This window comes from Brachionichthys hirsutus, chromosome 21, assembly GCF_040956055.1.
Source record: "Brachionichthys hirsutus isolate HB-005 chromosome 21, CSIRO-AGI_Bhir_v1, whole genome shotgun sequence".
Classification (NCBI taxonomy): Eukaryota; Metazoa; Chordata; class Actinopteri; order Lophiiformes; family Brachionichthyidae; genus Brachionichthys; species Brachionichthys hirsutus.
In genome coordinates, this window is record NC_090917.1 from 5,769,384 (window position 1) to 5,792,287 (window position 22,904).

General features: G+C 43.6%; 3 protein-coding genes across 3 annotated transcripts; 1 reads left to right on the top strand and 2 right to left on the bottom strand.

Annotated features, from left to right (window-relative positions):
- Positions 1 to 3,752: 3,752 nt before the first annotated feature.
- On the top strand, positions 3,753 to 12,219 carry med24 (mediator complex subunit 24). The gene is made up of 25 exons (XM_068754529.1): positions 3,753 to 3,882; positions 3,961 to 4,043; positions 4,130 to 4,168; positions 4,246 to 4,319; positions 4,826 to 5,049; positions 5,236 to 5,347; positions 5,455 to 5,605; positions 5,752 to 5,865; positions 6,058 to 6,111; positions 6,225 to 6,307; positions 6,445 to 6,531; positions 6,688 to 6,799; positions 7,153 to 7,295; positions 7,502 to 7,539; positions 7,653 to 7,735; positions 7,887 to 8,065; positions 8,684 to 8,783; positions 9,166 to 9,341; positions 9,426 to 9,690; positions 9,975 to 10,156; positions 10,247 to 10,340; positions 10,451 to 10,550; positions 11,347 to 11,427; positions 11,579 to 11,727; positions 11,954 to 12,219. Exons 1-25 carry the CDS (start codon positions 3,753 to 3,755, stop codon positions 12,068 to 12,070), a joined length of 2,970 nt encoding a protein of 989 aa, XP_068610630.1. The 3' UTR covers positions 12,071 to 12,219.
- A 336-nt stretch (positions 12,220 to 12,555) lies between these two features.
- Positions 12,556 to 14,465, bottom strand: csf3a (colony stimulating factor 3 (granulocyte) a). Its single transcript, XM_068754753.1, has 4 exons — positions 14,313 to 14,465; positions 13,597 to 13,704; positions 13,364 to 13,504; positions 12,556 to 13,287 (listed from the first exon to the last, which is right to left on the bottom strand). The coding sequence occupies exons 1-4, from the start codon at positions 14,463 to 14,465 to the stop codon at positions 13,096 to 13,098; spliced, it is 594 nt and encodes a 197-aa protein (XP_068610854.1). The 3' UTR covers positions 12,556 to 13,095.
- Positions 14,466 to 21,601: 7,136 nt separating this feature from the next.
- On the bottom strand, positions 21,602 to 22,449 carry lrrc3ca (leucine rich repeat containing 3Ca). The gene has a single exon (XM_068754633.1). The coding sequence runs from the start codon at positions 22,447 to 22,449 to the stop codon at positions 21,652 to 21,654; it is 798 nt and encodes a 265-aa protein (XP_068610734.1). The 3' UTR covers positions 21,602 to 21,651.
- Between the last annotated feature and the right edge of the window lie 455 nt (positions 22,450 to 22,904).

Genomic DNA, 22,904 nt, shown 5'->3' on the forward strand with positions numbered 1-22,904 from the left:
TGCACTTCTGCAGTCAGCCTGGTGAAAGAACGCTCCTTAAATGAGTTGAGATGGAAAAGGTTCCATTTATGTTTTTGTGATGGAGGACACGTGTGCATTTAAAGACGAGTAATCAAATGTACGGCTTTTCTTCCCTTTATAAAACAGTTATAAAGACGTTTTGAAAGCATCCGAGCTTAGCGCAGTTAATTAACATTTTGACTGCTGTGACTCGTTCCGATCTTTTTGTGTTGGATATGTGGCACCAGTTCTTCGTAAGTCATTCAGGTTGGCGTGAATTAGTGGCGGACATTGTTAATGAGTATAAATACATAAAAGTAGAATGGAAGTCGAATTGCATCACCTACCGATGGCCTGGGTAGCCAATCAGGATGAATTAAATCATTCTCAATGAGCAGTCTCCCTGAAATGTATATATATATTTTTTGTGGGTATACATTTGTCTGTGTGTATACAAAAATATACCGCAGGTGCTGTTTGATTTTGTATTACACACAGAGAGCGACAGACAATTGTACAGGCAGAGAAATATGTTTTTCATTTCTATGTCATTGTGATATTTTGTATAAATTATGCAATAGCCAGTCGACACCCAGGATCCCTCGGGAACGTCCCTCCTGAGACTCCCAGGGAACGGTGGATGGAGACAGCTGGGGTCTGGACTCACACGTGTGCTTCCACAATATAAAACAAAAAGCATTGCACCACCCACAGACTGCAGCTCTCCAGACTGGCTAGCTCTAATTAATGCTGGAACAAACTCCCTGTAGCTTGGGCTGAAATGAGGAGCCGTCGTGTTGAAGGCTCTATATAAAGCTCCTCGGTGTCAAGCCTCATGTGGCTCTGTGGTTAAAATGTCCACAGCTGAAAGTACTTTCTCTTAGTTCCTGCAATAGCATCAATCAATACAGAGTACTCAGCAGGTCTGAGGTTTGTTCTGACGTTGTTTTAATAAATAAAAACATTATGCAGATTCTACCTTTAGATTATTCAATATAGGAATTTAACAATAACGCATACTGAAAGGGAACAAGGAAATATTGTTTAGATGTCATCATAGTTTGAAAATGCCTAGTACTTTTTGAAATGATGAATAAACATATTGAGTAATATGTATGATGCACGTGACCACAGATTGGTTGTCTTGCAGGTGAAAAAGCAGAAATTGATCTGTCTGCGGTCCTTGAGTGCGATGGGAATGTATTTAATGACTGAGATGTGAATGAAATGAAGAGCGAGGAGGGGTGAGAACAACAATGCAGATCATCAGCTGTTCACGATCTGTCAACACCTGAGCAAGTGTTTGCCGTCCTCCAGAGGAAACGTCATGCAAACGTCATTCACCACTTGTGCCTCCGTTTCACTTTGACTGTACAGATTTGTTTTTGTTGTTGTTAGTGACATAACAAAACCGGATCGATATCCACAATAAACCGTCAAGATAACCACATTTTATCTGGGTAGAAAATCAGAATTGAACAATGAGGCTCATAATGAGACTCCAGCCATAGTTTTACAGTAACATAAATCGTATGCGCCTTAATATTAGATTTCCAAGCCAAATGTTCATATTTATCCTGTCTTGTCTCCATTACAAGTGTCTCAGGTCTATCCTGATACATGGAGAAACAACCAGAGTGGACATGTGGAGGGTGTGCTCTCATTTCCTGGCTCTGAACTGTTAGAAATTACCTGTGTGCCTAAAGTCCCTCTGTTTTTCAAGGAAAGTACAGTACAGTGAATTTATAAACTGTATAAAAGTAGAATATCCCTATTGTTAATGAATGTGCAGAAATTGCCTTTCATATTGAAACATAAGTATATATTTAATTATTTTATTTGCCCTCAGGCTCAAAGACAAACACTTGAAATCCTCATTCAAAGGTCATTTTAAATGGGGTTTTTATGCCACTTTCTAAATGCTAAAGGTTATATTTTAAGGTGACAAGCTACGGCTGATATCTCCAAATTCATGCAAATGCTGAGGAGTGATTGGGGATAACTAAAGTAGGTCTGTTCCTGCAGTGGAGTCAAGAGAGCAGACTTAGATATGCGACCGCAGCCGCTCTGCTCTGGCCTGGATAGACTTGGATCTGCCAGAACCCTTCACAATGCAGCTCTCAGTAACAGGGATAGGATCTTTATCCCCAAATAACCCCCCTACACACACACACACACACACACACACACACATACCTCACACCTTCATCTCCCTTCTATCCCAACCCTACCAAGACGACGCCAGGTCAGATGGATCATCCCTTGCTGGCTGGCATCGCTCTGTCCCAGGACACAGACGCTGCTCTGGCCAGGAAAACATCTCCGGTGTCAGGCAGAATGAGCGTCTTTGTTATCGCAGATTCAATACAGGACCTTCTCTTAGCTGGGAGGTTTTTGATACGGAGAACAAAATCCGAAGGGGAGATCGAAAGGAGACAATCAGAAAAACTCAGTAATGATACCGACTCCAAATTTTGCATTGGCTTTTTACTGTTAACTGAATATAAGTGTTTGGGATCGTCAAACCCTATCCTTTTGAAAATAAATGAAATAACTCACAAAAAGGATGAAATGACAGCGAGGTAGTGAATCACACAGATGAATGGGGTGCTAAACATGAGAAGACAAAGGAGGAAAACATTTAGGCATTATCAGACTACAAGCAGGACAACGAAATCACCTCAGCTTAGATGTTCACACAGGATTTATGGATTCACACATAAATCTTTGTTGCTACAAATGAGGATAACATTTTAGTTTTTTGTTCTGTGTGAAATTCAGGCCTTTTAAGCTGCAATTGTTTCCACATTGTATCATGGCAAAACACGTCCAACACAAAATGATGATTAACTAACTTAGTCTCCTGCCAGGAATAACATAAAGTTTATTGGGGTGTTTTTTTGTCTTTTCTTTTAGCACCTGTTATGCACATGTAATGTTAAGTGCGACACCTTGTGATGTTGTTACGTCATTACTCTGAGTTATGCTGCGTTCAAAACCAGGTCAAACCTCCTGTTCCACCTTAAATTCAATACAAAATAACACAACCTGTTCATGCATTCAAGGTATTTTTCCGAGTGGACATTCACAACATCGTAAGAGGTCTGTGCGGAATTGAACAGCAAAGAGTTTTGATGTTCTAAAGGTAATTGTCCCAGGATGCTCAGGACTCTTAGAGCTTTCAGCGTTCTGCGCTAATTCTCTCATAAAGATGACTTTTTTTTTTCCTACAATCATGAACTTTGAACACATAATTTCTGCAATGAACCTGAAACCCAAGTCAATTTTATAGCAGCTTTATTTAAAAATAAAACACATTTGGCAGTAGGTGGCGGTAACGCTCCAGCGGAGGCGATTCGTCTTCAAAGAAGAAGAAGAAGAAGAAGAAGTAGAAGAAGAAGATAAAACGAAGAAGAAAGGCGAGGAAGACAACAAGAGGCTGTTCTTTTGAAAAACTCAAAATGTCAAGGTATTCGTCGTGTCGAAGCGACACAGATTGACTCGTGTTTGTCTCGTTAATGATACGGTGCCATTTGTGTATTTTCTGCACCAAGAAAGATAAATAATAACTTTATTTCATTGAGTCTATTTAATGAATGATGCTAACAGCTAACAGCAAATAATTGCATTGCCAAATAATTCAAAACCCCAGCTAAAGATAGGCTTAGTCGTGTCCTAACGTGTATTTGCAATAACTGCAGTGTCTTTGAGTATTTTTTTTTAAAGCTCTCATGTGCTCTTTTTCCACCAGAATGAAGGTAGTCAATTTAAAACAAGCCATCCTGCAGGCATGGAAGGAACGCTCGAGTGACTATCAGTTTGCAGTAAACCTCAAGAAGAACTTCCCAAAGGGAGCAACCTGGGACTACCTCAACCTCTCAGGTTAGAGGAGACGTGGTGGCGTTCCCCAAGCATTGAGCTGATTAGATTCTGACCTTAAATGCTCTTTGTGCTTTTCAGAAGCCCTGATGGAGCAGGCGATGATTGGTCCCTCTCCAAACCCGCTTATTTTGTCCTACCTAAAATATGCTATATATTCCCAGGTGAGAGAACAAAGCATTGGTTGCGTTCTCCTCGGGCAGTCCGTCCGCCGGTGTCGATGTTCATTTGTGACCTTCTCTCTCCATAGATGGTGTCTTATTCCAGTGTCCTTACTGCCATCAGCAGGGTAAATAATGATGATGTTGTGCATTTCACGATGAGGTATAAGAGGTTTACTATTATTTTTGTTTCTTTTCCTGATAGTTTGATGATTTTTCTCGGGAGCTGTGTGTCAAATCGCTTCTGGAAATAATGGACATGTTTTCCCATCGTCTAAGGTTTGTTAATTTATCCACGGCAGTGCCGTCACTGTTTTCACACGTTCATGTTCTTCATACTTAATATTAGTTGTGCAACAACACTTAACTGTGTCAATGTTAGTCATAGATTTTTTGGACCATATATAAATCAAGCGTTTTGTATTAATGAATGAGAATCTGCCATTTAAGGCCAGCCATAATACTCAGTGTAATTTGCTGGCATCTGTGTTTACCGATTCCTTGTCAACCATCAGTATTCATGCGGAATGGGAAGTTCTTATGTTTATAGTTATGTTTTATGAAACTAAGAAGCCAATTTAGTATTTTTCTTACTTTACTGTCACTCATATAACCTGTTGCCGAAGCTTTGGTCAGAATTTGAAAGCATCACAGTTCCCTTTTACTTGTCTTTTTATTTTATTTTTTACTGCTTGCCTGCATTATTGTTGAATATAAAAACCCAAACTGCCTTTCCATTCGTTTCATTCATACAATCTGCTCTATTCTCTCCATACACTCCGCAGCTGTTACGGGAAAGCAGAGGAGTGCATTGGGCTGTGTCGAGCTCTGCTTGGAGTGGTTGTGTGGATGCTTCAGGGCTGTGCCTGGTACTGTGAGAGGCTGGAAGAACTGGGTCCTTCGACCAGCATAGAGGCCAGTCTGAGAGCGTTCCAGGAGCGGCTTTACAATTTAATGAACAGCAGCAAGAACAGAGCTCTGGTCCACATTGCTCGGCTGGAGGATCAAGGTGTGTACCGGTGTATATATATATATTGTTTGTACATGATTGTACAAACAGAATTGTTTGCTACTGTTTTGCCATTGAGTGAGAGTTGATTGTCAGCAGGTTTTAAATTAAAATGCCAATCCTAAAGTTGAGTGTAGATTTCGTCCCATCATATTCTGCATTGTTTCTGCTGCTGTTCCTCCACAGGATCCTGGAGCAATGTGGAGCAGTCAGTGGTGAACGTGACAGAAGGCCTTGCCAATGTACCTAACCAGACGCTGAGAAATAAGCTGGAGGAGAGCATATCACTAATAAGAGGGTGAAGAGGATTCCAGATTGATCCTTTATTATTGCTTATGCAGACCGCATAACCTGTGCCTGATGCTAGTCCGTATTCCATGCGCTAACTCTTGACTCTTTCCTCAGTATCCCCTCGATGCTCTCTGTGAAGTGTGATCCTCTCCAACACGCCTCTTTCCCATCAGTCCATGCCTTCATCATGCTGGAAGGGACCATGAATCTGACGGGGGAAATCCAGCCGCTGGTGGAGCAGCTGATAATGATCAAGCGAATGCAGGTGAATATTTCTTTAAAGAGAAATGTCGCGTTAACCCTGCATTAAACAATGCTTACTAATGTTGCACCAACCAAACGTTAAGTTCAAAGTCAGCAGATTTTTGTGTTGTATTTCTCAGCAACATTATTCTCAAATTGTTTCGTCAGCGAATCCCGGCTTCACTTTTTGTCCTGGAGATCTGGAAGGCCTGCTTCACTGGCCTCATTGAGTCACCAGAGGGCACCGAGGAGCTCAAATGGACCGCCTTCACGTTCCTGAAAGTAAGATCTGTTACAAAGATGAGAGCAGGGGCCCCGCTGTCTGCTTACAGGCTGCTTTTATCTGGTCTTTCTGGTTGGGTTGGGTCTGAGAGTTAACTGTCCCTCTGGCTCTGATTGAGTGTCTTTAAATGCGACATGCTGATAACGTTTCTCTTCACTACACGCACTGATTTTCTCATTTCTTCCTGCTAGATTCCACAAGTCCTGTCCCGACTGATGAAATATCCTTATGGTGATAAAGGAAAGGTAAACGCTTAATTCATGAGATGTCGCTGTGACGAATGACCGTCTCATTATCATGAGCAGCCCAGGGATAAAAATAGGGATTGTTAATCATGGGGAAATAATCTATTTTCTAGGACTTCACGGAGGAGGTGAATATTGCATTTCAGTACCTACTCAAGCTCGCCCCTCTGCTGGACAAAGCAGATCAGAGATGCAAGTACGTCCAAAATCTTACTCCACTGACCTTTTTAAAGGCATCTATAAAGTTATTTCTAAATAAGAAGACCACCTCTATTCCTGTAAACCACCATGTTGTTTATCATTTGGCTTCTTTTTCTTTTTTCCTTTGCATAGTTGCGACTGCCTCGGCATGATCCTGCAGGAGTGCAACAAGCTTAAACTGCTGTCAGACTCGGACACAGCCTGCCTCGCTTCCAAACGGTGCAGCCTCCCGTCACAACGATTATAAGTGGACATGTAACGCGTGTTTTTTTTTTAACCATATTCACGCAGCACACCGTCTTCCCATACGGCTCCTCCCTGTGTCCGTCTTTCTTCCCTCCCTTCCTTTCCCTTCCCCTTGCAAATTTGATTCAGGACCGATGACAGGGAGTTCGCCCCGAGGCTAAAAACAGCAGAAAATGCTAACATCCAGCCCAACCCAGGTCTCATCCTGAGAGCAGAGCCCACCGTCACTAATATCCTCAAGGTAACATGCCTTCATTTGAACTGTACAGGGAGGTTTTCAGTTGGTTGTGTTTGTGTAGCGCTAATGAGGGTTCGCTCTGCACTAAGTAGTGTTCAAAAATGGGTACAGCTGCATACTTAGGAAAACATTTGGGCAAAGTGCCAGCGAGAAAGCTTTGGCAGAGAGCAGCAGCAAGACTCCAGTAATCAGGAAGTAGCTTCCAGGCCAAACCTTGACAATGACATACAGTTCATGAGAGACATAAGATCAATACTTACAGGAGATCTACTGTTACAGAATTATTATTAATAAAAGAGAGATCAGTTTTGTGAAATGGATCAAAAGTGCGTGACATTTCCTTTCACATTCATCAGACGGTAGATGCAGATCACTCCAAATCCCCCGACGGACTTCTGGGCGTCCTGGGACACATGTTGTCGGGGAAGAGCTTGGATCTGCTCTTGGCAGCGGCAGCCGCCACGGGGAAACTCAAATCCTTCGCCCGCAAGTTTATTAAGTGAGTTGACGCGAAGCATTTCAAGTTGAGGCAAACTGTGACCTTTAATCGCTGGAATCCCGACTCGTGCAACGACTTGCATCCCCACACACAAGCATGTTCTAAAGGTCGGCTTCTGTTAACCCCGTCGGAGTCTTCAAGTCTTGGAAGTGGCTTTCTCTAACATGTTTCATGTCTTGTCATCTTTTCTTTCATATTTCATCCAGGCTGAACGAGTTTCCCAAACACATCAGCGGGGACGGATGTGAGTTCAAACACAAGACTGACATATTCCGATGTGGGAATTCCTTCCATTGGTTGTTGTTATATTTTGAGTGAGACGCGTAACACAGAGGATTTTCCCTTCCTCTCCCTCAGCCAAGTCGGCATCAATTCGGGCCCTGCTCTTCGACATATCCTTCCTCATGCTCTGCCACGTGGTGCAGACGTACGGTTCTGAGGTCAGTTCACGACGGGTCAGGCTCGTTCAGAAAAGTAACGATGATGCTGAAGCGTAGATTGTCCAGATGGGACCGTGCAGCATCGAGGTGACACTCCTCCCTGAATCTGTTTGCAAGCGCTGAATAGTGACCCCGTGCCTGTCCTCTTCAGGTGATCCTGTCTGACCCGAGCCCTTCAGGGGAAACGCCCTTCTTTGAGACGTGGCTGCAGACGTGTATGCCTGAGGACGGCAAGACTCTGAACCCAGACCACCACTGCTTCAGGCCAGAGCCTGGAAAGGTGGAGAGCCTGGTCAGCCTGCTGAATAACTCCTCCGAGATGAAACTATTGTAAGTTCGGACGGAAGGTTTCACCCTTCTACGTTAACTCTTTGGAGATGCTATATACCTCGCTGTGAGAGTTTTCCTGAAGAATGCCTTTTTTAAATGGTGATAATGTTTCAAATTCACACATTAAGCATAGGAACGAATGTTCCCCCCAAAAATATTTATGAAAATAAATATTAATGTATGAAGTTATTGTCAACTAAAATGACTCCTGGTGGCTGCTATCACTAGATGCTGCTGTTTAACTGAAAATAGTTTGACTAAATCACACACGTACTTTATATTCATGACACTTAAAAGTATATTTACTGCATATAGAACTGTATATTTTATCTCATTCACCTATGTGAGCTAGGAAATATTCATATATATTGTTGGTACTTGTGCCATTTTTGGATTTTCCCATAACTGTCTATTTATTTGGCTTGTGACAATGTTGGGAATGTTTTGTTTAAACTTTCTATTTTATATTACACATTGAACATGTGACACTTAAGAATATATTCTACTGCACTGAAGACTTGCAGACGACTTTTATTTAGATTTTTTCGTTTCAGCTTTCACTTGCCCGTCAGTGTTCTAATTCTGAAACTTCCTCTGACGTTTGTTTTTTCATGACAGTCAGGTGAAATGGCATGAAATCTGCCTCAGCACGCCAGCGGCCATCTTGGAAGTTCTGAATGCGTGGGAAAACGGTGTTCTCTCTGTGGAAGCGGTTCAGGCATGTCCAGTAATCCTCTTTCGGTGACAAATGGAAAATGCTGAGCCATAAGTCCGTGCCTCATTTCCTCCAATGGTGCAGTGACCTCCCTAAACGTTGCATGTTTTCACCTTGTCAATGGAATAAGTTGACACATGAAAATGACGAAATTCATGAATGACAATTTGAAATGGCAGTGACGTTCAAAAGTCCAGATTAGTTGGTGGCGACTTCTTCTTTTTGCCTTCGTGGAATTGAAGCGTTCTCGTTATGCGATGTGGACAAACGCACTTTTAGTCACAGCCCTCTCTCCTCGTCTGCACGCCACATCCCCTTAAGCATATCCTTCCCCTTTTTCTTTTTCTCAAGTTTGTCATCTTTTTTTTTTTTTCCCGGTTTGTAGAAGATCACTGACAACATCAAAGGGAAAGTGTGCAGTATGGCAATCTGTGCCGTCGCCTGGCTGGTGGCCCACGTCAGGATGCTGGGGAGGGACGAGAGGGAGAAGCCCCAGACGATGATCCGGCAGCTTGTGACTCCCCTGCAGGCCGAGAACACGCTGCAGTTTTACAATGAACGGTACCGGCGGATGTTCAAAAGTACCCATGATTGGATAAGGATGAGTATTTAGTGTTCTATAACGGTTCCCCACGCTCTCACCAGCGTCATCATCATGAGTTCCATCATGGAGCACATGTGTGCCGATGTCTTCCAACAAACGGCCGCGACCCTCCGCCCTCCGGTGGAGGGCCAGGAGCCGATCCCCTATCGAAACCTGCTGCCGGCCAACGATCCCGTCCACGTGGCCCTCAGCAAGCAGTTCCAGACGGTGCTGCGCAAAGGCTGGGTGGACAGCAGGGCGCTGCATCTGTTCGAGAGTCTTCTCAACATGGGAGGGGTCTTCTGGTTCACCAACAATTTGGTCAAGGTAGGGCGGCTGGCGAAGGCTTGTAGCTCGAGAAGCAGCATCCGTCTCACATTTTGTGCTTAAAGGAGCCAAACGGTGGTTTTTCCTGTTGATTGATCGGCGATTCCTCTGATTGTCTTAGCATTCCTGGTGAGGTGATGCTGCCTGCTCATGAACATATGATTGTTTGGTTCCTGTAGCATATGTTCATACTGCACTGGCCTCTTTGGGGTTGTTTTTTTTTCACCATTCCAGGGTGCTGAGTAATTCTGGGTTATTAGCTAGCGCTTCCCGTCTTTTCCCAGGAGTTGCTGAAGGAGACTCGACAGGAGTGGGCCAATCGGGTGGTGGAGTTGCTCTACAGTATCTTCTGTCTGGACACTCAGCAGATCACCCTCACCCTCCTGGGTACCATACTGCCTGACCTTCTGACAGACTCCGCCAATTGGCACAGCCTGACGGACCCGCCTGGGAAAGCGCTGGCCAAGTAAAAGACGTTTCATTATGTTGATGGAGGTGTTGTTGAGTAATCTTGCGAGTTCGGGAACCGGCGATAACGCTCTGCATCGCTCCTCAGGTTGTGTGTGTGGTGCGCGCTCAGCTCTTTCTCCTCTCACTACAAAGGCTCGTACTCAGCCCGGCAGCGCCAACGGCAGCGAGAGGACATCGAGGTGAAACGGATACACGCACACGCTGTGTTTGAGTCCCATGTCTATTCACTTCAGCAGGGGGTACGATGATTATTATTTGAATCACTTGTTCTGTTTATTTTTGGCCGCAGGACTACAACAACCTCTTTCCTTTGGATGACACTCAGCCCTCTAAACTCATGCGACTCCTCAGCTCCAATGAGGACGAGCCTGTAGCCCTTTCCAGTCCAGGTCGGTCTCTTCACGTCTGTGATTCTTCAGTCATTCATCTCTCTGTCGTTGTTTTTAGCTGCTTCAAAGTTAAACTAGAAAAGCAGTCAGAGAGCGCAGACCTCCGCCAAGCAGCTCATTCCCCTCCTAATTGGATTTACACCGTCCACATGGTGATCTGGATCATCATCAAAAGGGAATAACTTGTTCTTGGTATCTTTATACACCAACCATGAAAAGTAAAAGTGAATCACAGTTGCAATGTTAAAATTAAATATTTTTTACTGACTCCATTCTGGATCTTTTCCGGATGATGATTACACAACCTCCACCTCACCTCAGCGGAGGTAATAATCTAAATAAATTGATCTATTAATCTGTCTCAGCATCCTGTGTTTAGTGTCTTACACATTAACAGGTTCTGAACTGTGCAGCCTGTTGAATCATTTTGTATTCAAAGACAGGAGATTGGCTCGTATTCAGAAGAATGGATTTCCTGAATGTTGCGAGCCATGCTGCTCTTTGAGTCAAGTCTGACATAATGACATAATCACTATTCATACTTTCCAGCTCTGGGAATTGTCACTTTCAGCTACGTTTAGAAATCCCCACGATGGTCATCAAGAATAGCGCAAGAAAAAAAAAAAGTTTTTCTGAAGCCATATTACCGGTAACTGTTCTTGCGTCATTTAAAATATGTGAAACTGATCTATATAATCTATATAAACCTGAAATTTGAAAGGCAAGAAAAAGACTGTTGACATTCTCTTATTTCTGCAAGTCAAATGCAAAGCGAGCCAGTGTTGTTGTTTGACAGGAGACCGGTCGATGAGCAGCTCCCTCTCTGCCTCCCAGCTGCACACCGTCAACATGAGGGACCCTCTCAACCGAGTCCTGGGTGAGTTCAGTAGGAGCTTATTCAATTAATAAAGAGATTCCGATACTTGATTTAAAAAAAAAAAAAAACTTATCTTCAGTAACTGCCCATGAACACACAAACCCCAAAGCTTGAACTAAGACATTCACACCGACTGTTCTCCTCTCCTCAGCCAACCTTTTCCTCCTCATCTCATCCATCGTGGGCTCCAAGGTGGCCGGACCTCACACCCAGTTTGTGCAGAGTTTTATGGAGGAGTGCGTTGAGTGCCTGGAGCAGGGAAGCTGTGGAAGCATCCTGCAGTTCATGCCCTTCACAATGGTGAGTTATGAGCTGGGAGGTGAATAAACAGGAGGAGTAGGTCAGGTTGGTGAAGAAAGAGGTGGGTGTTGCGTCAGACGTAGGTTTCTTTTTCTTTTTTTTACCCCAAATTGTTCCAAATATTTGTGAAGGGCAAGATTTTCAAACTTTCCCCTCTTAATTTCTTTCTTCTTTTTTTTCATTCAACAAAACGCTGGTTATTTATTGGGTTTTTTTTTGAATGCAGGTTTCTGAACTGGTCAAACTTCCTGCTCTGGCTAAACCGAGAGTCGTCCTGGCCATCACTGACCTGACGCTGCCGCTGGGTCGGAGAGTCGCTGCCAAAGCCATCGCTGCCTTATGAAAAGCGTGGGTTTAAAACGTCGCCTCAATGGATAGAGTACAGCAGACGGTTAAATGTAGAAACTTTAATCACTCTAAATCTCTTTTTTGAGAGTTGTATTCATTTCTCTGTAAATGCTGTTTTCTATTGTTTTTAGGTTTGTTAAAATAAAAGACGGCATTGGAAGATCCTGCTTTGTTTTCTTTTACAGTGCAGTTAAAAAACAACCCTTGTGATCACACAGACTCCGTTAAATGATCTCATGGTTTCAGGATGCCACATGACACGACGTAGAACCCTTTGGACCATCCTCTGCTTGTGGTCATCAGGCCGCCACCCTCCTCTTGCAAAACTTCCTTTGTCTGGCGAAAAAAGTGTGGCAAAGGCCTCTATTTCACTTTTAGTTTTACTTCTCTACGAGCTTCGCCGGAATTTTAGCTTTCATTTCTTTGAGGACGCGGTATTCGTCAGCAATACTTGCTAAAAAAAACCAGTTCTTTTTAGGGAAGCATTTTGTCTTTATTGGAGTCAGAAAATAGTTTTTTTTCAAGTTCATTCATACAATGGTGATTAATGCAATTCTGTAGAAATACTTTAATGAACCCCAAACTGCTACAATGACTAGTTTCAAACTGCAATCTGCGAGAAAAGTCAAGTTATCATGTCATTGGCGCACTTTTACCAAACTCATGGGAAATGTTCTATATTTCATGTATGACTGAAATGTAAACATATTGTTAGTTTTTGTCAGACGAGAAGGATTTCATTCAGTTGTTATTGTGTAATATAGTCAAAGTAAAGAGTGTTCAGAGATCAGTGTCTGTCAAAGTTACCTCAGATGTCATAAAAAAAAAACAGCGGGATGCATAGCCCTGCTATTGCAAATACATTTCCGATATAGATATTCCAAAGTTCAATTAAATAAATATACTCATGTACGTACAAATAGATAAATAAATATTTTAACATAAATAAGTAAGACACTAGAATAAAAATAGGCATTCTGGGCATGTGCAAAAAGCAGTTCTTTGTACAGCTCTCGTTCGTCATCTCTCGGTCTCCTCCTCATTGTTCCGGACCAGGGTTCTGAGGCAGCGGACCGTGTCCTGCCCGAAGGCCTGGAGCTGGACCAGAGTCATGTGAGCTGCTACCTGAACCTCGTAGTTCCCTGGTAGATTCAAGGCCACCGGGGTCGGTGTTGGTTGAACCGGAGTCTCTCCTCGGACCATTTTCAGCATCTGTAAAGCAAAAATAATTATAAAATGTGCCTAAAAATGACTTGTCAAAAACTGCGATTCAGAAGTATTCCTCCACCTTATTGATCTGAATGATCAGATCTCTGACGTCTGCCTGTAGATCCTCTATTTTGTCTCGTTTTTGCAGGTGAGGCGAGACGGCTTTCAGTAAGGCCTGGTGCAGCTGAAGACCCTCAGACATGGTTGCCAAACAGGCCTCCTGGTAGACAAACGCCACAACAAAGCTGGTCACGTTTATCTGTTCTGAACCTTCATTGTAATTACAGAATTACTTCCAGAGACGACGCTTACCAAAGAGACGTTTTCGGACACGGCGCTGAGCCGAGGAGCCGAGCGGACACCGATAGTGAGCGCCATCTGCACAAGTTTGGCATTTTCTGGGGAGTTGAGCTGCAGGGCCTGCGTCAGAGAAACAGCATGCAGATGTTTATGAATAGATTGCAGCTTGGCATGCAACAGGAAGCACACGTTTCCTTGAAAGCCCTCTTGGAGGCCCATTTATGTACAAAAATGTAAAAGCCTAAACAGAAGCAGCTCTAAAATCCTTCAGTAAAAAGTTTACCACAGTTATAAAACGTCATTATCACCAGCAGAATAAAGGCCTTTAAATGTTCATTATGGAGCGTGTTAGTTTTATTACTGCGTTGTTGTGAAGTTGTACTTAGTTTTAAATATTCCCTGGATTAAATGCTGTATAAAATTATTATAGGCTTCGGATTGGAATAAAAAAAAGCGTGAAATGCGCATGAATAAAACAAAAAAAAAGTTCAACCCTGATGGGTCGCTTTAAGAAGTTTCTAATTTCAGATGTGAAGATGGGTTCGATGCCCGCCGGGCCTCTCGCTCTTAATGCATCTGCGTTATTGGTTTTTATTTAGCCCATCTGCTGCGTAACTCTAGAATGAGCAACGCGTGAACGCTAGTCCGGATTCATGCGGCACAAACGCAGCTCCGCTCCAAACAAGTCAAAGAAACACGGCGCCACGAGGACGCGCCTGCGTTTTTACCTTTGAGGGAATGGATGAGTTGTGCGCGTCGGGAATGGAGAGCAGGATCTTCGCCGTTAAACTGCCGCTAATCTGCACGATATCCGTGAAGTCCGGATCCTCAACAAGTGCGCTTCTCTGCGTCGCAGGCGCGCTGCGGGCGGACGAGGCCATGTAGCAGTGAATGGCGAAGACTGCGCGGGGGGGGGGGGGGGAGAGACAAATCCGAATGTCACTGGAGGAGCATCAAGCGTGTGTGTGTGTGTGTGCGTGCGTGTGTGCGTGCGTGTGTGCGTGCGTGTGTGTGCGTGTGTGTGTGTGTGTGTGTGCGTGTGTGTGCGTGTGTGTGGGGGGGTGGGAGGGCGCAGAGGAGGACAACAAGCAGAACAAAGCTGGCCCTTTCCTCCGCGCTGCAGCGCAGGACATGTCACTCCTCCGGGTAAATACCTGTAACGTGACCCCCCCCCCCCCCCCCCCCCCAGCCAAAAGTAACTACACCGGCTATAGTTCCTCCTCAGAAAAGGTCCAGGCCTCCTGAGATGAACTTTCCCCTGATAATAATAGAACAAGCTCCCAGTTCGTGCGTCTCCTCCGGAGTCTCTGCTGCGTCTGGATGCGCGCAGCAAAGAGGAAACGGCGTTTCCTCACTACTACTCACCAATCACGACGTTCATGGCCACTGTTGAGGAATGTCTTTAAGTATCGACCTCAAGTGAACATGATCCATGATTTACTGTCATATATATAGCGAGACCCCGTCGTGGGAAATCCCATCTTTTGCTCATCTGATGATGAGTGAAGTGAGGTTTCCCTTTGAAATTTACATATTTGGTTGTTGTTCTCTGATTCCCTCTGAAAACCTGCTTAGATTACAATTGTGGATGTGACAATGATGTCATAGGCAACATTGTCAGCACAATATTTTGTCTTCCGTTCATCCATTTCACAATGTGGGTCTAAAATGAAATGAACACGTCACAAATGGAAAATATAAACTGTTAAATAAAACCAATCAATGTAACATATCAATTGAAGGAGATTAGAAAGGTTTAATAATTATACCAGGAGGATTAATTCCATAGTGAAAAGTAAAAGAAAGGGAGAAAAATAGCAGAAAGAGTCAAAAATGAAAAATGAAAATGGTGAAATGCCTCAATAATGGCGTTTTCTGAAATGTAGGACTTTTTGTAGAAACTTTTTGTTTTATTTTCTCATGTCTGAGACCGACAGACGCAGCCTGTGTGTTCTCAGGACTCCGTGATGTTGGTGTGGAAAGCAACTTTTTGGTTTTGCCTCACCTCTACAGAATTCCCTTTGGGATTAATAACATATCGCCTCTCTCTATATCTATCTATCTATCTATCTGGCACATAAAACAGAAAAACTTGTTATAAATAAATGACACACATTCTAATCATTCATAATAATATGCAGCTCATTGTCAAACCTTTAATAGAAATATTTTGTGATTCAGGATGACTTTTATTTATATAAACTTTATTACAGGCTCTAGACCCAATAGTAAAAACATACAACATACAGGCCCTTTTGTTCTTTTTCACCATTTCACCACACTTTTAGTACTTTAAGTACGGGAGCGTGGTACGTGGCTCTGAAAAGACAGAACTACAAGGTTTGACAGATGACAAGTGTACCACCTGGTGGTTTATGTGCTTGTGAAATAAGTCTCTGCTGTGAGGTTACAGCAACACTCTGTTTGCATAGCGCTTGAATCTCAATTACAAATCTCTCAAAATTCAAAGTGCAACAAAAGGCATCAAAATGTGCACAAGAAGCCTTCAAACAATGATACAGCATTAATAAAGATGTTAATTGATCCATTAAATTGTCATTTAGAAACAGCAACCTCCAGCCAAACTGCATGCCATTGTGCTGAGAGTGATGTAATCACCTTATCGGTCGGTCTTTTGCCTGCATTGTGGCGGATCGGTTTTCTTCATGCTCTGACACGAGGGCCCCTCGAACATTCAGTCTGGCTGTGTTACATCTGGCATGCTTGATAGGCTGTGAAGTGAAGCCGTCCAATCTGATCCCTGAAATCTACACTGGTCTGATCGCCAATCGGTCCTGCACATGAAAAGAGGCCATTATTCACTGATGCTGATGCCTCGCTCTGTGGCACCTGTCAGCAACTGTGCTGGAAGCGCTGTTCGGATATAACAATGAGTCGGCTCACCTTTAGAAAGACGAGAGAGAGAGAGAGACATGTTGCACAAGCATGTCCTGCCACTTTAACCCTTGAGCACATACGTGCCTGTTGGTCGGTCCTGCATAGCTGGCAAATGCATGCCGCCACAAGCGTTTAAAGTTGACCCGCCGGTGAATCTGGAGAGACTGGCTATAGGGAAGGGGGTTTTAAAGATGGAATACAGAGAGACAGTAAGAGGTTTTACAATCAAGCCCCCACTCTTACGTGGGGGCTTGATTCGCTCTGGCCGAATTCATGAAATGAATCAAAATGACAAATGTTGCTGAATCAGGTTTATTTTATAGGCACTTCGGCAGAGTTGGTTCTGGTGACGTATGAGAGGTGAGCATGTGGGTGTCACTGGAACTGTTTGCTTTGATCAAGAATGCGTTGCAGGGAATTCTGGGTGAGATGCTAAAGAGTAGGGGGTCAAAGGTCAGAGGAGGTCTGAGTAGGTCAGTCCCAGTTTCTTTTTATGATGATCCTTCAGGAATCTTTCCTAAAAGAAATTCTCCAATAACTCACAAACTGAATGTTTTTTAAATTTGAGTTATTTTTTTATTCTATGTTCATAAATATTCTATTGCTGTATTATTTCATGTAAAAATAAAAGCACATGAAACACTATAGCTTAAATCTGGATCCTGGGACCACTTCTGATTTCCAGAAATGTTTTTCACATCATCTTTTCTGCTTAAGATATATATTGTTAATTCACCACAGTCACTTAGTGGTTCAACAAATGTCTTCTTCCGCTTATCCGGGGCCGGGTCGCAGGGGCAGCAGCCTAAGCAGGGAAGCCCAGACTTCTTCAAACCGTTTTGTACTAAAGGTGTCTGCTCTGAATGAGCTGGCATGCTGGAGCCGTCCAAAATCAAGAAACCTTATAATAATGTTCAAAGAGCAGATCCAAACCTGATGCTTCTGACCCACTGGGATGCCATTGCTGATTGTACCATGTAATTTCACATGAAATGAGTGGAACTGCTCTTTATCTTGGGAAATGATCAAAGTTACGATGTTTTTCTTGGCCCAATCAGGAGGATATGTGCTGGAGCTGTGCAAAAGAAAATCGGATCTTCCTCAGAGACGGGATGTCCAGGCAAGAATGAAAATCATTTGACAGAAAACATGCCTTGACTTGGAACTTCATAAAAATATGACTCAGATTTAAGATGCTCTCCTCAGCCAAATGTGTTGCATCAGCAGCATTCCTACAAATTTGTGCGGTCTTGTGATGTCAATATATCAAGGTTGAAACGTCTGAGAGAATACCAATGCGTTCTTACTGTTCCTGTTTTTGATGGATTTCACAAGAAACCTCAAGGGCATGTTCTTACGTAAATCTTGCCCTACTCCACATTTGTGTTATGATAGATTGTAGGGCACAGTTCAAACTGGGACACGTTGATCATAACTATCTATGCCCATAAATTATGTCCATCAAACCTATCATTAATCAGCCAATCACCTGTTTACATTATAGAACTAGAAAAACACTTGGCCGAGCAGCTCATGCCCCTCCTAATTGAATTTACACCGTCCACATGGTGATCTGGATCATCACCAAAAGGTTCTAAATTGTTCTTGGCATCTTCATACACCAACCATGAAAAGTAAAAGTGAATCTGAGTTGATGTGTGTTTGTAACAGATTTTTTAAATCCATAAATGCGGCTTTCATCTTAAAATTAAATATGTTTTACTGACTCCATTCTGGATATGATCTGGATTAAATTCAGTGGGAACATAGAGGTCCTCACCCTACACACCCCAAAAACATCGGTCAATAATCCATTTTAAATTGTTCTTAATTAATCCTGAATTAGATTTTATTAGATTTTATTTACTAACTTGTTTTTTTCTAATAATCTTTAGTAGCTATGTAATAAAGTGAATAACATAAAAAAACACACATAATATACATTTATGCAACTTAGGTGAATTGGGCACTCAAAATTGTCCATAGGTGTGAGGGTGTGCTTGAGTTGTTGTTTTGCTGATGCGCTGGCGACGCGTTCGGGGTGTATCCTGCCTATCGCAGGATACTGAAATAGACTCCAGCAACACCTGTGACCTGCAATGGTGGAAGAAAATGAACGGATGAATAATATACATAAATACCGGTAACTTATATTTATTAATTATAATAATTATAAAAAAGATTCATTTATTTTCCTTTCACTTGCACAGGTTCCACAACAGGGGGCGTAGTGACGCAAAATTGAGTTGGGACCTTGAAACAGTGTCCTTGGACGATCACAGGACATGGACACCCACCGACAGGATGTTCTTGCCAGTCTCTTCAGGTGCAGCATCTTCGGTGTCAGTTCCTTTTTTTTTGGCTGAAAGAGGAAATCAGGTGACCCTGTGTGATCTCGGAGTTTGGAAACATTTTCAGTTGCTAACCAACCCCGAACAGGGCCGTGCTCTGAGAGGGATTGGTTGGTCACCTTATCTCCCACTTTGTGTCCCATTACCCAGCAGTTGTAACGCTCACACCAGGGTAAAGTGTCTCAGGTAGCAGGCGGGGCAAACTGAGCAGACCTGAAATTTAAATTAACCTCAGCAACACTCGTGTGCGACGGGGAACAAAGGTGTTACATTACCCGCTGTGCAGATGGAGAACAAAGGAATATGTGCTCACATACATTAAAGTCATCATATATATACTACGAGGAGCCTTCCTTCACTGTGGTTTAAAGCTGTAATGGCTTGTGTGTGTGTGCATGTGTGTGTGTGTGTGTGTGTGTGGTGTCAGGAAATGTCAGCAAGAGAGGATTACCATCTATTTTTCAGTACTTTTGAATCTCCTGCTCATCACGGGGGGCCGTAGCTTCGTTAAAATACCTTTTGTCAAGATAAAAAAAAAAAAACAATTAGGTAAAAGGAAAAAGAGAGAAGCTACAAAACAAAACAGGCACCGAAAGAAGGGAAAAATGATTTGATGCTCGTGAAATAATCTGTCCTTGCCACAAGATTATTTTACTTACCGGTACTCAAGAAATCTGTACGTACGTGGGAGAGCGTGCGTGAGGATGATTATGATATTCCATACTTTACGCACGGGGTTATTAACATGAGTTCTCAGACCCTGAAGCCCAGGACTCAGGGTCGACTGGCACAGTCCCGATCGGTCTGCCAGCTCCCTCTGGGATGCCCCAGTGTGGTCAGACGCTCTCTTCTAATTGCACCATTTGCAGTGTCTTCCAATAGAGCCAAGGCCGCCATTGTTGACGGTGTTTTCAGCACCACTTTGCTTTCCTATCCACTCCTGTAATCGCAGACAAGCTGGGTGCGTTCATTGTTCGTCGGTGTTCTTTGTTCATGTGTCTCTGATTTGACATTTATTTAATATAACAGTTTCCCAGCATCTCCTCTGTGTCGCCAAAGGGCCAACAGCTGTAGGAACGTGCGTCCGGCACATTTCCACGCTCGTTTCACTCTTGATACGTCTGATCTTTGACCTGAGAATGTACGTCTGCCAGGTTTTTGTGCGTACGCACGCTTGGCATGAGGCATTTTCTCCTGTTTAGTCCTGAGCCTAATGCTATAAGCTAAAGTTTCTGGTTGTAGCTGCATATTTCATATACTCTCCTGACAGTGGTATTTATCATCCATTCCAAATCTGCGCAGTCCCTTTTGCCCCCCCCCCCCCCTTTAATTTCTCTAGAACTGGGTAGCACCGGATGGCAGGTGCATTCCCAGACTTTCCGCTGAAGTGTTTTTATTGTCATCATAAATGGTTCATGGCTGTAAGCATCGGCGTATTAACACAGGGAAATCCTTGTTTACAGATCACTTCCCTCATCTTTATCATCTAATCTGATTATTCCGGCCTGCACTGGGTTCTACCTCCTTCTGTAAGGGAGCTAATTTTAGACCACAGTCTGGTGTAAATTAAATTAAATAACTGCTCAAATACACTTTTCTTCCTCTGGTTCAGCTTGTATTGATGTTTTGAGTAGAAGAGAACTAAATGGAACTTCCTCTTTGCCAGAGTCTGGTCATGCCCATGACATCACTCTCAGATGGAGCAGCAGGTCATGATCTCATAAATGCTATTTGGGAAAAACAACAAGAGTGACCGCATCAGACAATATGGCTTCCAAAGAGACCCTGGGGGCTCCTTAGTAGCGTGACGGAACTAAAACAGTCCAGACTAAGAGGCTCTGTCTAACCGGGTGTGATCATGATGGACCTCTCTGGGTTCCCTTGGTCATTGTGAGTGAAGAGGTGAAAAAAATGAGTCTTGAATGAAGGTCTCTTTCTTCCAGAATACTGTGAAACTCGATACCATTTAGATGTCTTCCCCCCCTCTCTTTCTATTTCATATAGTACAGTCTGATTCGCTGGTTCTTAAATCAACATTTTCTTATAGACAACATGAATAAATCTGTATTCCTGTAAAACGCTCTGAACGTAAAAAGACAGGTCAGACGTTTGCGGTTCTCTTCAGTGCGGAGTTGTGTTGCAGTGGCTTTTATTATAAACAAAGCAGAACTAGGAGAAGAGCGCATACCTCCGGCCAAACACTTCCTAAATTCAGAAAAATTGAAATCCCTCTTAATAGAATTTCACTTAAATCTGTTCAGGGCATTTTGAGACATTTGGTTAACTAACACAAACGGGCAAAGAGTGACGAAAACATTACCTCCTTGGCAGCAAAGGTTCAGTAAGAGATGAACATTTTAAATGGGAAAACTTTTTTTTTTGTAATATAGGCATGAAAGAGTCTTCAAGTTGTACAAGGAGGTCCCCCATTCTGTTGCTGCCTGTTATGTCATAACGCCATCTGAAGAGGCTTCCTGAATTGTGTGTATGTGGCCAAAGCGCATCCAGGAACATGCACCAGTGAGTAAATCCCATTTGTATTCCATATTTGGAAATAGCAAAAAAAGAAAAGAAAATGCAGCAGATTTTTCTTTCTTAGTGCGCAGATGGGCCATCAACAGCCAAGAAAAACTACCAGGTCCCTCAAAGATGAATTATTCACCGGTGCTAGGATGCACCAGCCTGGTTTTCTTCTTCTACCTCGGGTGTGCAGCTCAGAAAACAAGAAGAAGAACAACGAAAACATCTGAGCCTGATGGAGTTCCATCCTGTTTAGTTTGGGTTACCATGTCGGGCCTCGTGTGTGGCTCCGTCAGACCTATACTACAGTACTAATTGTGGAAGACTCCTCTGACTTGACCTGTCCCCTCGGCAAAGACTTGAGATACTCCAGGTGCCTGCGGGCATCCTCCTGATTGGCCCTGACGTAGTAAACCAGGTAGGAGATGACCATGGTGAACCAGCCGAACATGACCACCAGCATGGCCACGTCTGTAGTCCTCTTCATCACCACGCACAGGTCGATGTCTGGTGCCAACAAAAAGGCAAGTCCTTGAACTCCTGTGTCTTTGGGATCCGAGGTCTGGCACACGATGCCCGTCAGCGACGCAGGTTCCAGGTCCACCTGGGGCAGCGCCATCTGCAGGTTGCAGTCACAATGCCATGGATTGTTCGTTAGGTTGGCGCGAGCCCGCAGGCCTTCAAAGGCCTCAGGGTTAAACTTTACCAACTTGTTGGAGGAAAGGTCTAAGAACTGTAGTGAGAAGCCCAGGCCTCTGAATGCGCCCGGTTCTAACCGCGTTAAGGCATTATGAGATAGATCCAGCTCAACCAGATTGGGCAAACCTGTGAAAGCATTTGTTGGGACTCTGGTCAAGAGGTTGAAGTCCAAGTAGACGTGCCGCGTGTCGTTAGGGATATCTGGGGGGATCTCAGTGAGCTTAAGATTGCTGCAGCGAACCGTCTTTTCGCCACTGCCATTCTCAGAGCAGTAGCAGCTCTTAGAGCAGCTGGTCGCAGCATGGTGGAAGCAGAAGGTCATCAGCACCAGGCTGTGAAGCAGCAAGCACATGACCACTGAGTGGCGCAGCAGCCAGTCTGCAGGTAGGGACATCATGGGACGCAGACATGCTCCACGTTACCTGGGCGCTGGGGCAGAAATCGTCAACCTCCCCGGAAGTTGCTGGACCTATGACATGAAAACAAAAGGAACTTCAGCAAAGGAGATAATTATTCAAGAAACATCTGGTGTGTCACAGTATCTGAGCAAAAATAAATAGAATATCACGTTTTTGTCAAAGGATAGATGGAACAACCCACATTGTGAGTGAATTAGGTGGTATTACTTAATTTGGCATGAAGCAATAATATCAGGGTGACATCACCGCTGGCACTGCGTCTTTCATGGCCTGGGTGCAACGCTACGACAGCTGTCTGTGCTGAGAAACACCTTTGTTTCAAACAGCGGCTGTTTGAAACACGAATGTAGGGAACAGTTTTTCATCTTATTGCAGTGAGAGGAAAGTGAAAATGCTGCAGACACGCTTCAGTACGCTGCCTGCCACAAAAAGT

What these genes read in the sequence shown, in the direction of transcription:
- med24 (XM_068754529.1), top strand. Translation starts at nt 3,753, where the DNA reads ATGAAGGTAGTCAATTTAAAACAAGCCATCCTGCAGGCATGGAAGGAA. An exon ending in TCCTTACTGCCATCAGCAGG is followed by an intron (nt 4,169 to 4,245) that starts GTAAATAATGAT and finishes TTTTCCTGATAG; the next exon opens with TTTGATGATTTTTCTCGGGA. An exon ending in TCACCAACAATTTGGTCAAG is followed by an intron (nt 9,691 to 9,974) that starts GTAGGGCGGCTG and finishes GTCTTTTCCCAG; the next exon opens with GAGTTGCTGAAGGAGACTCG.
- csf3a (XM_068754753.1), bottom strand. Translation starts at nt 14,465, where the DNA reads ATGGCCTCGTCCGCCCGCAGCGCGCCTGCGACGCAGAGAAGCGCACTT. An exon ending in TGTCCGAAAACGTCTCTTTG is followed by an intron (nt 13,505 to 13,596) that starts GTAAGCGTCGTC and finishes TTTGTCTACCAG; the next exon opens with GAGGCCTGTTTGGCAACCAT. An exon ending in TGATCATTCAGATCAATAAG is followed by an intron (nt 13,288 to 13,363) that starts GTGGAGGAATAC and finishes TTTGCTTTACAG; the next exon opens with ATGCTGAAAATGGTCCGAGG.
- lrrc3ca (XM_068754633.1), bottom strand. Translation starts at nt 22,449, where the DNA reads ATGATGTCCCTACCTGCAGACTGGCTGCTGCGCCACTCAGTGGTCATG.